General features: G+C 44.9%; 2 protein-coding genes across 5 annotated transcripts in view; both read left to right on the forward strand.

The window, feature by feature from the left end:
* The first annotated feature begins 1,492 nt into the window (after positions 1-1,492).
* The window catches only part of Alg1 (ALG1, chitobiosyldiphosphodolichol beta-mannosyltransferase), a 30,141-nt gene continuing 15,075 nt past the window's right edge, over positions 1,493-16,558 (forward strand). For 2 of the 4 annotated variants that reach the window (XM_037430742.2, XM_037430745.2), the window contains exons 1-6: positions 1,493-1,648; positions 5,708-5,872; positions 7,160-7,240; positions 9,312-9,415; positions 10,801-10,949; positions 12,850-12,939. In XM_037430742.2, coding sequence (XP_037286639.2) covers positions 5,737-5,872; positions 7,160-7,240; positions 9,312-9,415; positions 10,801-10,949; positions 12,850-12,939 — 560 coding nt within the window. In that variant the 5' untranslated portion in view covers positions 1,493-1,648; positions 5,708-5,736. Of the gene's footprint in view, positions 1,649-1,929; positions 2,133-5,707; positions 5,873-7,159; positions 7,241-9,311; positions 9,416-10,800; positions 10,950-12,849; positions 12,940-16,558 lie in introns of those variants that run through there. The other 2 variants (XM_037430744.2, XM_075868745.1) reach the window with 2 other exon arrangements.
* Positions 1,746-2,066, forward strand: LOC119179382 (cysteine-rich DPF motif domain-containing protein 1). Its single transcript, XM_037430449.2, has one exon. The coding sequence runs from the start codon at positions 1,746-1,748 to the stop codon at positions 2,064-2,066; it is 321 nt and encodes a 106-aa protein (XP_037286346.2).

Raw genomic sequence — 16,558 nt, forward strand, 5'->3', positions numbered from 1 at the left:
CAGCGCCGAGGCTTTGACTTCAGCCTTTGTACTCCCCCGCACAGCCATTCATGGCGGTGTTTTTTTCCCTTCTGTGAAAATGAAGATGTATATACACATGCAAAAGTAAAATACATTTGAAAGAGCTTGAACCCCTACCCTCCATACATGTCTAGCTACGTCAGTGCTGCAAAGGTCAAAGTGACAACGCACATTAGAATCAAAAGGCACGGAAAAGCATATTAATGAATAAAAAACGCACCCGTCATGATTGAGGTGAAGTCAGCCCGATCTGGACTTCAGTCTTTCGCAGAAGTGTTGGTGGTTAGAGGCGGCACGTTAACCCTAAGGACGGGAACCACTGGCAAACACGACTTCACAGCTTCGTGTCTCTTCTTCTTCTGACACGAGCTGGGAAAGGTGACACCAATGATTATTATAATGATGACAGTTTCTTCTTACCGGTGGGACTCACTCATCCACGAAGAGAGATGGATTCAGAGCAGGATGGCATTATGTTTAAAGCTATAGTTTAGTAGAAAGGTTAAATTTATTCTGAACAAGCAAGCGGTCTGACTATCAAATGAAATTTATGACGGAGATCATAACCCATGTGGCCTTGTAGTCAGCACTTGGAACGTGCTGGCTTCGCTGCCATACTTTTGGGCGTCCTACTTGTGAAGGGCAAATGCAAACTTATTGAGTTAGCTACACATCAATGTGAAGTGGAGGCAAAGATTGTGCTCTTCTAGATTGTCACTCGTCTGCACTTTCTATTAAAGGGTGTTAACGGGGCAAAATTAGGAAGACGCACAGCTCGTGAAGGCGAATAAACACGTCGAGCGGCTATTGTATGCTCTGTTGCTACAAAGGGTTAAAAATGTAGAATATGGTCCAGTGCCATTTGCATGGTCAAGCGGGCCTGTGTATTCCGAATTTGGATTGACATTTGTTTTCTCCTGATTGATACAAATAGAGTGCAGTGTAAAATAGAGTGAACTTGCAGTCTTATCAATTGTTCCCTTTCTCTCTGCACTTCCCTGTTCAGTGGCCCGCGTCTTAGCTTTAATTGTAACAATCAATCTTCACAATTATTCAAAGCCTTGTTAAAAAATGCTAAATTGTTCATTCAAATGTAAGCACTGGTAATTTATATACATATAGCCTATTATTGGCACATCTGAGCAATCTTGCGTGTGGTAGCGGTGTGCTCAAAACGAAAATAAATAAATTGATTAAAGAGGATTAAAAAATACGACGCAGCGTTATCCTTGTTTTATTCGAGTGGCTTACGAGTGGATACAAGGAAACACGAGGGGGAAAAAAGACAGAGCACGCTTTCGTTGAAAAGCCTTATAAATCGTTTAAAATTTATTCGTTCCTGTTTTCTACGGTCATATGGGTTTATCAATCCTTTTATTAGAAAAATCTGGCAAAACGCAAGAAAGCGCTGCCGGTGCGCTCACTTAAAGCGCCCCCTGCAATCAGTGCATTTTCAGCCAACGCTAGCCGGTAAACAAGTCAATGGCATAGTGGCCGCCGGTTTCGTTTGCGCTGTGTTTGTGCAGTCGTGTAGTGCTGAGCTGTCACCAGCACTTACTGGTATGCGTCCCGTTCTGCTCTGAACGTTTCGTTGCAACGTTCCTCGACGACGTTTGCCTAGTCAATTGTATGTATTCTTCGTTCACCTTTTTAGCGCGGCGCTTATAGCCTAACATCTATGTGTGTGTCCGTGTTTTGTGACTCCGGGTGAAGAGGCGCCGGTAATGCAAACCGAAGCACGACCCGCCACCGAAGACAAGTACTTCGTGTGCAGCGTATGTGGCATGCGAGAGAAGTACCACGTCGAGTGCGACTCCATCAAGCGCTTCGGTCTGAGGTTCCTCGAAACGGTCTACTTCGTCAAAGACGGCTCCGGCGAGGACCTGGGAGGCTTCGCCGTCGGTTCCGACTGCTCCGTCTGTCGGCGCGCCGTGTGCCACGCCAGCGAGTGCAGCGTCTTCTACGCCAAACGCTTCTGCAAGGCCTGCTTCGTTCAGCACAGTCTGCAGTTCCCGCCGCAGATGCGACAGGCCTTCGGCAAATAGGTGGTTGCCGGCGAAGGAAACCTTGGGGGTGTCGTTCCGTTGTTTTCTACTAACGTGTGTGTGTGTGTATGTCTGTCGTTTGTGATTTCTTTCTTTGGGTATAGTTAATTGTGCCGTTCTAAAAGGCTGAGAATTCATTATGGGTACCGCCCACAAAACCGCCCCCCCGTCTGTGCTTCACCTCTGCAAGAGAACCACGTCAGCCGTAGTCGGCTCTGTAAATAGTAACGAAATTTCAGTATAACGGTTCCTTTCTTCAGGTTTTAATGCTATGCTCTGCTATGTTCTGACTTCAGCATCGCTCGTGAAGTTGACGACGTTCGGGTTACCTGCCTTAAACCGAACGAATGAAAGGAACTTCTAGAGCTCGTCTCTCTGTTCAACATGACCTTACTTAAAACTAACAGGTAATGCAACCAAGGACGTAACAGGGGACGTTAACATTGCCTTGTCTTTCCTGTATTGTAGTACAATTATGATATAAATGAAATCAGTAGATAAAACGACAGTTTGTCGTGTCTGCGACAAGTTGTCTTTGTCCACTTCAGTTTTTCTATGATACAGTTTAGTAGCTCAAATCGCATCCCCTATGCTTTCCTTGGCTTCCTTATCTACAGACTTTAAGTAAAGTTCTGCCTGGTACCAGCGACACTCAAATATCTGCGAGACGTCGCAAAAATGCGCGTGTGTAAAGGGGATTTACTGAAGCAGTTTTAAAAGTTCTCTTCAGAGGTGGAAGGTGGCGCTTGTATCACTGTTTTCAGGTTGTGCAGTGTCGTAGCACCGCTTTGTTGTCAAGTTTTGTGGTGAACGTTTACTGTCACAACTGCGGCATTTGTGATTTCCGTATATTTTCACAGCTTCTAGGCCACTAATGCACAGAGTGTGACTGCTGATTTGGCTAATTCAACAGCCCAGTGACAATTTCTAGCCTTCTTCTTATGCCTTTTCGGAGAGACAGAATGATTGAACACAGTCATTATAAAGTGAATACTGGCAGGAATAGATGTTTAGTCGTTATCAGCATGGCCACACCCCCTGTAGGGAAAAAGCCTCGCCCATGTTCCGTCAATCTAATGCTGTGCTTGCTATGACCACGCTATACCTTCAAACTTCTTAATCTCATTTGCCCAGCTAACGTTATGTCTATCATTCGTGCATTTGCCTTCTCTCAGAATCCAGACAGTTACCCTTAATGGCCACCAGTTATCTTTTCTATGCACTGCGTGCCCTGCCAGTGTCCATTTCTTCCTGATTTTGACTTTGATGTCCTTGACACCAGTTTTGTTTTTCTACACACTGTCCCTAACATCTCGCATGGTGTTTTGTAAACGCGCTAAAAAGGGTGACCTAAGCAAAGCCACATCTCATTTTAATGAAGCTGTGTATGATAGAGGGGACTGTACAATGATGTCGATTTGCCCCGATTGGCGTTCTAATTAGCTCAGAAGGCTCAGCAACTGTCTGTGACAGGGGTTTGAACCAAGCTTACTTTGCAACAAGGTTGTGAGGATTACCAGGCAAAAAAGCTGCATTGAGCAACTTGAGAGGAGCTTGGTTTAAATCCATGGCCATTCGTAAAATGGGAGGCTTTCCTTCCAAGATAATTCTACGGGGTTTTCCGGGTAGCTACACATGGGTGGTCTTCAACATATTATCTTTCACGAATCCTGGTTCACCTCACAAATTGGCAGAGAACTGATTTGATTTACTAATAGGGTGATGTTTATTGGTGAGGTAGTGCAAATCGCTCAGCTGTAGTTGCGTTTTGAAATCACGTTCATTGTAGGGTATACATATCGTAGATGCTACACATGCAGCACAGGTTAGTATGGGCAGTCCACTTGGGGAATTGGTGACGTGATTGTGCTAAAAAATGACAATCTAAATTGTGAGAAGATGCGATAAGTAGAAGTAGGATATTATCAAGTTTCATTTGTGTAGACTGTTTCTGTGATAGCTCAACATTTTCAGCCAGTTTCTCTCTACTGCAGGGCAAACTTCTCTCCCAGTGATATCAAATTTACCTTATCTTGTGTAAGCTGACTCCGTTTTATGCGAGCAAAGTTCTTAATTTTGTCTGACCTTGTAACACATTGTCATGTTCGGCTATGCATCCTACTTCTTGGCAACCATTGTATCGTTTTGACCGTCAATTATTTGTCTTTCGCATTACGCTACCAACCCAGGTTCACTTAATGCATGTTACTTTAGGGGCCAAGCTTGTCATTCATACATAAGTCTCGTTCTGTGAGGGCGCCCAAATTCAAATGTGCGATACAGATGTAAAACAAGGCTAGATATGCTCGAAACTGGTTTAAAATAAATAGGGGAAGTGTAAAATATGGAGAGAATTAACCATAAACCAATTACAATACTTAACTTAATATAGCTTAAAATTCTTCAGGAACATGAGACCGACTCCTGTGGTGAGCGAGAGCAAGCCCTACCACCTCAGAGACTGTGCAATTGCTCCTCTCACCAGCACTGCTGACACGCCTCCTTCACTACATCTGAAAGGGGGAAACGACCTGACGAAACTTGCTAACTTGCTGCACACGACACATATCTCAACTGCCGTCACGAGTAGGAGGTCGATAAAGTGCCGCAGAAAGTGGAGCGGATGTCCCTAACAAGATTCTACTCTTGCCAGGGAAACTGCACACTTACCTAAAACATTGATCTCATCGTCAGTTTGGTAGGGGGGCAGTGGGAACACTACGAGTGGGCAAGTGCCGGGTGTCTGTGCTACGTATTTACTTAGGTTTCACAGTGGTAAAGCTGCATTTCACGAAGTTTCCAGAACCACACCATTCGTCACACAAGAATGGCATATTTATTCTCAGTGTTCGCTACAATGTTTTCTATCCGTGTTTTCTTTTTAATCCACTCCCCTCTCTTCCAGCCTCGTGATGTGATGCCTGTTATTTTTGGTCACATTGTGCATGTAGTGACGAGCTCTTTTTAAAGGGACACTAAAAAGAACATTTTTAAAACTGGTAAAATTACTCATACCTCAATATAACTAACCTGGATACAACAAATGATCATTTACGACGAAGTAAATAAATAAGGTAGTGTCACACAGTGCTGCGAATATGTGTTTATAACCAATTTTCGGATATAAAGTATCTTCGTAGCCGGTAGGACTTGGTGATAAATGAGGTTTGAGTGTAGTGACATGATAGCAAAAAAACCATGCTTTCTGCAAGAAGACACCTCGTGAGTGATAAAATGCACGTAAAGAGTTTGGGTGGTGATACCACCTGCAATTTCCCGCTATAATCACCATGTCATCATAAATTTTGACAATGTATATGGCCTTTGCAGTTCCTAATTTGTAAAAATTTGTCAAAGGTATCAGAGACTTGCCATATCAAGTTTCAGGAAATATTGCCAAGCCAATGTGCTGAAAATACTTTCAAATCCGTGACATCACCATTGGTGATTGCACCGGGAAACTTGAAAGTGAAACTGGTGAGTGATTGAGTCACCTGTGAATGAGACAATCACTCAACAGGTGAGATTAGCAGCAATAGAGCTTTCAGGGCATATTTTGTGACTGTAAACTATTTTGTTTTGCTTTATTATAAGTTCTATGCTCCATTTCGTGTGTAAGGATGATCTTCTGTTTAATGCAGGTAAATCTGCAAGCAGTGTGTGATCAGCCATGACTGAAGACGCTCAGAGAAACCGTCGGGTCGCCGTGGTGGTCCTTGGTGACTTCGGACGCAGCCCGCGTATGAACTACCACGCTTTGTCTCTTGCGAAGGAGCGAATCGAGGTGGACGTGGTTGCCTACAGTGGTAAGTGTTGTCAACCTTGTGCCGCTGGCTGTGGCAAGGGACACCATTGACTAGGCAGTAGCATTGGCTAGTTGCTTGCCACAGCTGGTAATCACCTTTGCAGTGCAAATTATGAGCACATGCACACAAGAGACAGGTGCTACCTTGAAGAATAAGGAAAACACGGTGGGTCAGGGAAGAAATGGGTATTAAGGACGTCTTAGTCGAAATCGGCTAAAAGGCGGGGCATGCAGTACATGGGCTAGGTAATCGCTCGTCATTAAAAGTGACTGACTGGGTTCCAAGAGAAGGCCAATGTGTGACAAAGTTGGGTGGGCAGATAAAGTTAAGAAGTTTGAAGGTACAATGCGGCAGCAGAAAGTGCTAGACGGGGTTGATTGGTGGAACATAGAAGAGGCTTTTGTTCTGCAGAGGACATAGTCGGGCTGCTGGTGATCACAATTACAATAGAGAGGACGGCAAAACAGGACGACCAATGGACATCAGCTGATTTTGCTGCAAAGAAATGCACAAACATGGAGGACAACTGTGCAGGCACGAACATTACACTGCAACTAGCCAACTAGCCATACTTCACACACCAGTATAGCTAGTTCGGATGACGTCAGTGATCAAAACATACAAAATAGATGCTTACTCATCACCAACAGGGCCATGGAGTGATGCAGCTGTAAGGACATTAATATATCTTGCATGAACACTTGACAAGAGGCTCATGTCGTGTTGTGACGGTCGAGAGGGAATAGAAACTAGCTTTTAAAAACATCTTGTAATTTTTCAGGGTGTGCTGACACTTACCTATATATATTCTGGATCTTTCACAGCTTGGCCTTTAATTTGATGTGGCAAAACAACTGGATGGGCCTTTTCTGGGTGGGCAGTCTGCGTATCCAGGAGGCCGGCGCCATGGTTTTTGGTGGCCAAAACGTTACGACAGGTGCATACTAAGTGACATCTAGTGTCACAAACTTGTAAAAGCTTTCTGCAAAGAAAAGAGTGAATGCAGGTCTCTGAAATTGCCTACTGTCACATAGGGGACAAATGCTGAGGCCCAGGTCCACCGGTTTCCATCAAAACGATCTCCACTGTTGGGGCTGTTCGGACCTGACAAAAGCCATTTTTACATCAATACCCATTCAATGCCATACAAGTCTTTGAGAATGATTCTTTACCACTGTGAGACTTTCACTCGTTGGGGGGAAATGGCCAGATTTTTTTTTCAGCCTTAATATTGTTTCGCAACTTGGTAGCTATTCGACGATGCCTCCCATCTGCTTCTCACTGTAGGTTCTCAGCCCGGCCAGGAGGTCCTGTCTAACCCGCACATCCACCTTCACCTCATGAGAGAACCACCCTGTTTTCAGAAATGTGAGTTTAGTGTGTTTCGATTCAGTAGCTGAGCATTGGTTCGGAAATCAATGCTATTTGCTCGTGGGAAAACAGTTTAGGAGGGAAGCTGTTTTTTTGGGACCAAGAATTGTGAAAAAAAAAAAAGATTTTTCATTTGTGATTTTTTTCTGTTCCACCATTACCGGTGCAGCCCCGCCACGGTGGTCTAGTGGCTAAGGTACTCGGCTGCTGACCCGCAGGTCGCGGGATCAAATCCCAGCTGTGGCGGCTGCATTTCCGATGGAGGCGGAAATGTTGTAGGCCCGTGTACTCAGATTTGGGTGCACATAAAGAACCCCAGGCGGTCAAAATTTCCGGAGCCCTCCACTACGGCGTCTCTCATAATCAAATAGTGGTTTTGGGACGTTAAACCCCACAAATCAATCAATCAATCAAAACCATTACCGGGGCACAATTCACCAATTTTTATGCGTCCTAGATCATTGTTTTTAGGCGTAACAGCCTTTCATGTGGCATCAGTGATCAGTGGTTTTTCGTTGCTTGCTTTTTTCCAGCTTCTACGTTTTATTTTGTAAAAAAAATTTTCTCAGCCATGACACATAAGACTTTCATATCAAATATTTCTTTGGTGGAAAAGCAGACTGTTCAGTGAGCTCAATAAAAAGGTAACTATTACTTTGGCAAGTTTGAAATTTTAAGAAATCGTAGCAAAGGGCTTGTTATCAGTCACTGACATAACTTTGAAGCTTCACAACTTTTTTTTAAAATAACATAAAATTATTATTCTTGCACTCGCACTCATTCATATCTGTAGGATCCTACCTAATTTCAATAAACAATATCTAGGTTGCCAGTTCATTAAAGATATGATCAAGTGGAGTTTTTCGAATAATTAATTCAAAAATTAATCATAGGATTTACTTAAAAGCTGAGCTCGTATCTTAATATGAGCACATTAATATACACAACGAAAGTTCCACCATTATGGTTTAAATAATAAAGCCCCTGATGACTGAAACCCTCTTCAACTTTTAATGAAGCAGACTGGCCTGCTTTAATTGATTACAATGAGGCCAATGTGCGTTCTGTCTACGAGCGAAAATATGCAGGTATGAATATTTCAGTATTGCCACTGTCGCTGCAAGTGTGCTTCTCAATGGCTGACAATCCCTTGCATCGTTAAAATTTCTAATTCAAGCTGGCATAATGTGGCAGTCTTGTCAGGTGCCGGAAAAAGACGTCAACTCCTAACAGATTTTAAAGCAAGCCGCAAAAGAAAAATTATCAAAAGTACACATTTTGAAACATGGGTGGCTCTCTATGCGAGGATTCATTTACAGTTTGTAATGATAGGCTTGCTCTTGTCTTCACAATTTATTTTGGCGTAGTAAACTGTAGTTGAGAGAGCCAACCTTCGTGAACTTATGCAGTGCAACTCATTACCTGCGGCTGTTCTTTATCGAAAAAGGAACCACCGTGTTTCTTTGAGAATGCAAAAACGCTTCTTGTTCGAATCACGCATTCTACGAGGAGGCATGAATTAAAGATGCGCGGAAAAAAGAAATGTTTTTTTTTTCCTTTTTTAGTACCAGTACAGTACTATTTTCCAATACCCCGACGACCATGCCTGCGGTGAGAATACGCTTTTTAAGCGTAAAAACATGCAAACGCAAAATGTGGATGGCAATGCCACCTTAAATTTCCCACACCAATTGCCTTGACATAATTATGTTTTGATGGCACCTCCAAATTCACTAAGCCACTGTTTATGAAGGAAAATTTTATTTATAGTTTTGCGATGGTTAAATTAACATTAGACATTTTTAGTTGACGACCTAAACCGATTCGTTTTCACTTTACTGTAAATGAACTTTCTACACAGCATTGGAGCAAGGATTCCCCTCTTTGAACAATCTCAAAAGGCTGCCCAATGCATGCTTAGTTTTTGAACTTCAAATGGGCGTATTGTGCATTTTGTGTTAATGGTATGCTGAACTGTTCCTGAATCCCTTTTAGAGTTTGATATATCCTGGCACATTATGACAATAATCAGCTGTAGTGTTCTTCTGTTTTTTGCTGCAACTTGCAGATGTTCCAAGGCTACTGGCATATGCTCTCAAGGTGCTGTGGCAATCTCTAGCCTTGTTCTTCAGACTCATGTTCCTGTGCAAGCCTAGCCATGTTCTTGTTCAGGTGAGCCAGAGCAGTTTGCACAGTACGACTAAGCTGTAAACAACCGACACTACTACTAGTTCTATAATGAGTGTGGGCTCATTTTCAGCCAGTCATTGTCTTCACTGGGATCACAACCGAAGTGCAAAGTGTAGTGTATACGTCCTATATTATCAAGACAAAATTTGACTTCAGTACAACAAGAATGTTTTGTCAGTGTATGAGGAAACTGTCTTTTGCTTCTTAGATGTGTCAGAAGATCAGTTAGATGCTCAAAGAACTTTATGAAGTATTTTTATAAATACTGAATACTTTTTCTTATATTTGGAATAAATGTATCAAAGAAAAAGACAATAAAATTAAAATAGGCAGTTATACATTGAAGAAGAATGGCGATTTGGGCTAGTTGGTTTGAATTCATGATAATAAGAGTTGCAGCGCGAGCACGAATGTGCTAGAAGAAACAGACGAAAGTCGAGGTACGGAAGGCAAAGAGGACAACACGAGCGCTGACTACCAATTGAATTTTTTTATTATCCGCAGCACACATGATAATATATACAACAGGCAACCTTTGAACAGCACACGTGAGCAACGTGACATATTCTGGGGAATGTTCCGATAAAAACAAGGTACAAAAAATGGCTAACCCTTATCTAAAAGCGCAAACTCTTTGTCATGCAAGGCCACCGAAGGTTGGCTCACGCATCCGTCACCATTTTTTCTAATAAAATACGCTTCAGCTATTTCCCGAGTTAACTTGTCCATGTGGCGTGCCAGCACACTCACACCCGGAAATCGAGGCTGGCACCCGCAGCTTTTGCAGTGCAAAACAAGGTTTGAACTGATTCCTTTGCATATATCATTCATATGTTCTCCTAACCTTTTATTAATGCACCGCCCAGTTTGGCCTATATAACAACGACCGCATGTTAAAGGAATCATGTAAACAACACCAACTGCACAATCTACAAATTTATTTATGTGTTTTACGGCGCATGTCCAACTTTTTTTGGCGATTCCACTAAGTCGCTCATCCGTCATTCTGCAAATCTGGCTTACATTGCACGGAGCTGATAAACAGTTATACATTTCTTATAAGATGTAACAATGTGTGAAATAAAACTGTTGAGCTCATTTTCGCAAAGCAGCACTCAAACTACGTCATCCACTTTAGTCAGGAACTCCATAACCATTATGTCCGCCTGAAGCTAAGGGAACAACTCTTTTTGTAAGGGAACGGTAAGGGAACAACTTTTTTTTTGTGTCACCACCGCCATTATTTTTACAGCTGCTGCAAGCAGGGTTTAAACCCGTGACCTTGCGTGCATTCCTGTAGATTACAGGTAGTGTGGATATATGTAGGGCTAGCGACAGTGGAAGTGATGACTTTTTTTGTCTGACAGAATCCGCCCTCGATACCAACGCTACCGGTGTCATGGTTCTGCTGCCTCCTGCGAGGCTCGGTACTGGTGGTGGACTGGCACAACTACGGCTACTCCATCCTAGCTTTGGCACTTGGACCGGAACACCTTCTGGTCCGCTTGTGCCACTGGTGAGGTTGTGGAATCCACTTGCATGCCCCGCCGCGGTGGTCTAGTAGCTAAGGTGCTCGGCTGCTGACCCGCAGCTCACGGGATCGAATCCCGGCTGCGGCGGCTGCATTTCCGATGGAGGCGGAAATGTTGTAGGCCCGTGTGCTCAGATTTGGGTGCATGTTAAAGAACCCCAGGTGGTCGAAATTTCTGGAGCCCTCCACTACGGCGCCTCTCATAATCATATGGTGGTTTTGGGACGTTAAACACCACATATCAATCAGAATCCACGTTCATGCTGATGATTTTCAATCACCCAAAACTTTCAGACAATCCAAGCATCCATTGAGGATTTGACACATTGGAACTGCCAGGAAATGGGGAAACTGGCTCATTGGCACAGGCAGAAGTTCACTTTAACATAGACTAACCTCCCTGTCCTTCCTCATTTATTCCTCCTCCTCCTCCTCCTCCTCCTCCTCCTCACTTTAACATAAATATGTCTGGGGTTTAAAGAACACCAAATGGTCAAAATTTCTGTAGCCCTCCACTACAGTGTCTCATTATCATATATTGATTTTGGGACGTTCTCGGCTTGTACTGACATCTCCCTGTACATGGGCCTCGACCGTTTCCCCTCCGTAGAAATGCAATCGACACATCATCATCAGCCTGACTACGTCCACTGCAGGACAAAGGCCTCTCCCATGTTTTGCCAGTTAAACCGGTCCTTTGCTTGGTGCTGCCAATTTATATCAGCAGACCTCTTAATCTCATCTGCCCACCTAATCTTCTGTCTCCCCCTAACCCGCTTGCCTTCTCTGGGAATCCAGTTAGTTACCCTTAATGACCAGCGGTTATCCTGTCTGCACGCTACATGCCCGGCCCATGTCCATTTCCTCTTCTCGATTTCAACTATGATATCCTTAACTCCCGTTTGTTCCCCAATCCACTCTGCTCTCTTCTTGCCTCTTAATCGACACGGCCAGGATCAAATCCACTACGTTCGGGTCAGCAGCTGAGCACCGTAGCAGCTACATCACGGTGACGAAGTTCATTTCAGTAGGGGCACGTCATTGATCTGCAATGGGATCCTGGCAGGCATGTATGGTCGAGGGTCATTCTCTGATCTGTGTCCCTTGGCAGAAAATTTCGGGAGGAGTACATGCCAAGTGGCGGAGGAGTACATGCCATCTCTTGGCTACGCCACTGGTCCGGCTGTCTGCACAATTGCTGTTTGGGATTGGTACAACTTGCCTGCAACCTAGTTAGCCTGTATTTTGACCTTTGCAAAGCTGTATAGACTGTAGTTGAATCTGCATATATCAAAACGATATCCGTGTTCTTTTTGCTCCAAGTGTACAACTTACTTTAGGTGTGTTCGAACGAGTGCATGTGGCACCCTCTCATGGCGGCCACTGTGACTATGAAGCGAACGATGCTCAATCTAGCCAATGGCTCAAAACTAGGGTATACTATGTGCCATCATTTGTAGAAAGAGGGAATGTATTCTAGCAGACTTCGAGAATTAATTTTGAAGTCCAGGCCGTGGGCTGTAGTAAGTTTTGCGTGCATGTTCTTAGGAGCCTCGACTACAGATCGGCAGCGTTTTTTAACCATGCTGAAAGTTTCACAGGACCCCTTTAATAAGGTCATGAAACATCGACTGCACCAAAGCAACCATTTTCATGCGTATGTGTCCACTGTTAATATATTTGTTCATGCTAAAAGGCAAGGCTACGGCCTAATACGGCGGCATGAAAACCCGTTCGTAATACAGTTTACGCAGAGCATCCATTGATAAAATGGAATTTAAGTCTCCTGGCAGCATGCTTAAATTTGAGGCCTGTTCATTGATACTGATGCAGCACTTCAACCTCTCCATGATTTAACGAACCCCTGAACGGATTCTACTTGCAGGTGCGAGGAAACGTTTGGCAAGAAGGCAGGCAGTGCATTCTGTGTGTCTCAAGCAATGCAGGAGGACTTGAAATCCAACTGGGGAGTGCAGTGAGTCTGCACTCTTTGTTTGACATTTTGTTGGCAGACTTTAGAGCCCTTAGAGTTGACTCCTTCCAACTTCTCAGATGCTGCCAGATCAATAGCAACTTGTGCCGCAAGGTCTTTTCAGTTGGCTTTTTTTACACAAACAGAACTTCTGCCAATTCATTCATTCATTTATTTATTTTATTACCCCAGTGGTCCCAGTTGGGATATTACATTAGGGAGTGGGTGATAGAAAGGCTATTTATATAAGGGTGGTTATAATGGGATGTTTTCGATGAGTCGCTTGAATGCTCAGGTGTCGATAATAGTGGCGACTTCGGTGGGAAGGTTATCCTAGTCTCTGGCTGTGGGCAGGAAAAACGACTGGTGAAAGGTGACAGTCAATTATTGCCTCCGCAACTACCATGTTCACTTGTAAAGAAATAACACTGCTGACCTACCGTATTTACTCGATTCTACCGCGCCCTCAATTGTAACGCGCACCTGATTTCCGCGGCGAAAAAAAACAAACGTAAGACATCGATTGCAACGCGCATCCGTTTTTCTCGCTGGCCCGCACGATCACACCACTCGAAAAAATGACTCCTTTCGGGAGCATCTTCCATTTAAATATTGTCACGAACAAAACAAGACCTGCAGCCAGGAGTGCACTTGAACCAGAGCAACGAAGATGTTCTCTTCTTCTTCGTTCCCAAAAACGCGTATGAGCCACAGTGGCTCGTTCATCAATGGTGGCATTACCCCCTCTCCCAAGAAGCATCGTCTCGATGCTGTACATGAAGGCAAAAAAAAGAAAAGAAAATTAGATGAAAATTAGCATGCGAGCAAAATGAATGGCGTAAGGCGGATAACGTAGTTGGTTGTGGGGACAAAAGTTAAATGAGAAATAAGAAAAATAGGAAAAATGTAAGGAAAAGACGAAACAAAAAGAAAGACGCGAAGTTACCAATAAAGTCAGTCACTCACTGGCGATTCACAGCGCGAAAAGTATGGTTTGAGACGTGAAACGTGAATGACTTCAGTTTGCGGGGTAAAACGGGAATGTCTCGAATTGCCTTGTGGTAGAACCTCGTAAGTGACGTCGCTGAGACGTCGCACAACCTTGTAAGGGCCGAAGTAGCGGCGAAGAAGCTTTTCGGAACGTCCACGCTGTCGGATAGGGGTCCACACCCAGACTTCATCACCTGGCTTAAAAATAACTTCACGGTGGCGAAGATTGTAGCGGCGCGCGTCTGCGGTTTGGTGACGTTGAATACGGTGACGAGCAAGTTGACGGGCCTCTTCTGCGCACTGCGCGAATTTGGCGGCATCCGTGTGGTACATTCCTAAGTTGTCGGGCAGGAGCATGGCGTCGAGCATCGTCGTGACGTCGCGACCGTGGACTAAGCGAAAAGGTGTGAAACCGGTACTTTCTTGAACAGCAGTGTTATACGCAAAAGTTACGTAGGGAAGTATGGTGTCCCAGTTCTTGTGATCGATGTCCACATACATTGACAGCATGTCTGCAACTGTCTTATTGAGTCGTTCAGTCAGCCCATTTGTTTGCGGGTGGTAAGCCGTTGTTTTACGATGTTCCGTGCCACTTAATCGCAAGACTTCCTGCAGCATCTCAGCGGTGAAAGCTGTCCCACGATCAGTTATGACGACAGCTGGAGCACCGTGACGTAAGACGATGCTGTTAACAAAAAATTGGGCGACATCTGCTGCGGTGGCTTTTGGAAGTGCCTTGGTTTCACAGTAGCGTGTTAAGTAGTCTGTAGCGACGACAATCCACCGGTTTCCAGACGAAGACGTGGGGAATGACCCCAGCAAGTCCATGCCAATGTGATGAAAGGGCGCCTTTGGTGAGCCAATCGGGTGCAGTAGTCCCGCTGGTCGTAAAGGTGGAATCTTACGTCGCTGACAGTCGCGACATGTGCGAACGTAGTGCTTCACAGTCTTCACGAGACGTGGCCAGTAGCAGGAGCGTTGAATCCGTTGCAGCGTGCGCGTATAGCCGAGGTGTCCGGATGATGGCTCATCGTGACATGCACGTAAAATGTCACCACGAAGTGTAGTTGGCACAACAAGCAGATACATAGCTTGTGTAGAATGAAAGTTCTTTTTATAAAGCACTCTATCACGGAAACAAAAGGAAGGTAGTGAGCGCGCAAAGCTTCGAGGAAGGTGGGAATTGCGTCCTTCCAGGTAGTCAATGAGCGGGATGAGTTCCGAGTCGTGACGCTGTTGCTCAGCTAAGCTGGTCGCTGATACGGCAGAAAGAAAAGTGTCGTCGTCTTCAAGGTCAGTGTTGGCATTTTCGACCGGTGCACGTGAGAGACAGTCAGCGTCGGTGTGTTTCCGCCCAGATTTGTGGACGATGGTGACATCGAAATCTTGTAGCCGAAGGCTCCATCGTGCTAGACGACCTGAGGGATCTTTGAGATTCGCGAGCCAACAAAGGGAATGGTGGTCGCTAACTACCCTGAATGGGCGGCCATACAAGTATGGGCGGAACTTTGTTATGGCCCAGACAACAGCGAGGCATTCCTTTTCGGTTGCAGAGTAGTTTTTCTCCGCTGGGGATAACGTTCTGCTCGCATAAGCGATCACGCGCTCGACGCCATTTTGCCACTGAACTAATACCGCTCCTAGTCCAACGTTGCTGGCGTCAGTGTGTAATTCCGTGTCAGCGCTTTCGTCAAAATGACCTAGTACAGGCGGAGCCTGGAGGAGGTTTCGGAGGGTGTCGAACGCATGGCACTGATCGGGACCCCAAACAAACGAGACACCGTCTTTTGTAAGCTTGTTGAGGGGTTCAGCAATCTTCGAGAAGTTTTTGACAAAGCGCCTGTAATACGCACAGAGCCTCAGAAATCGGCGTAGGTCGCGCTTATTTGTGGGCACGAAAAAGGTGGCAACGGCGCGGGTTTTCTCGGGATCTGGGCGGATGCCAGCATGGCTCACAACGTGACCAAGGAACTTCAGTTCTTCATATCCAAAATGACATTTGTCGGGTTTGAGAGACAACCCCGCTGTTCGAATTGCCTGAAGAACTGCACGAAGGCGTTGGACGTGTTGTTCAAACGTGTCTGCAAAGACCACGACGTCATCAAGGTAAACAAGACATGATTGCCATTTGAGCCCCGTGAGAACCGTATCCATCATTCTTTGAAAAGTAGCTGGCGCTGAGCATAGACCGAAAGGCAACACTTTAAACTCGTACAGACCGTCGGGAGTAATAAACGTCGTCTTTTCGCGGTCGCGCTCGTCCACTGCGATTTGCCAGTAGCCGCTACGCAAATCCATGGAGGAAAAATATTTAGCGTTGCGTATACGGTCCAACGAGTCATCTATCCGGGGTAGAGGATAAACGTCCTTTTTGGTGACCTTGTTCAGTTTACGGTAATCAACGCAAAAACGCAACGTACCATCCTTCTTCTTTACTAGCACAACTGGCAAAGCCCAGGGACTGGTCGATGGCTGAATGACGTCGTCCTGAAGCATCTGCTGGACTTGGTCACGTATAGCATCTTGCTCTTTTTGCGACACCCTATAGGCATGTTGTCGGATGGGTCTCTCAGTAGGTTCCGTGATGATACGATGTTGAGCAAGTGGTGTCTGTTTAACCTTTGACGTAGTG

Source organism: Rhipicephalus microplus, chromosome 7 (genome assembly GCF_043290135.1).
Source record: "Rhipicephalus microplus isolate Deutch F79 chromosome 7, USDA_Rmic, whole genome shotgun sequence".
NCBI lineage: Eukaryota > Metazoa > Arthropoda > Arachnida > Ixodida > Ixodidae > Rhipicephalus > Rhipicephalus microplus.

Excerpts from the sequence above, each read along its gene's own strand:
- LOC119179382 (XM_037430449.2), top strand. The coding sequence starts at position 1,746 with ATGCAAACCGAAGCACGACCCGCCACCGAAGACAAGTACTTCGTGTGC.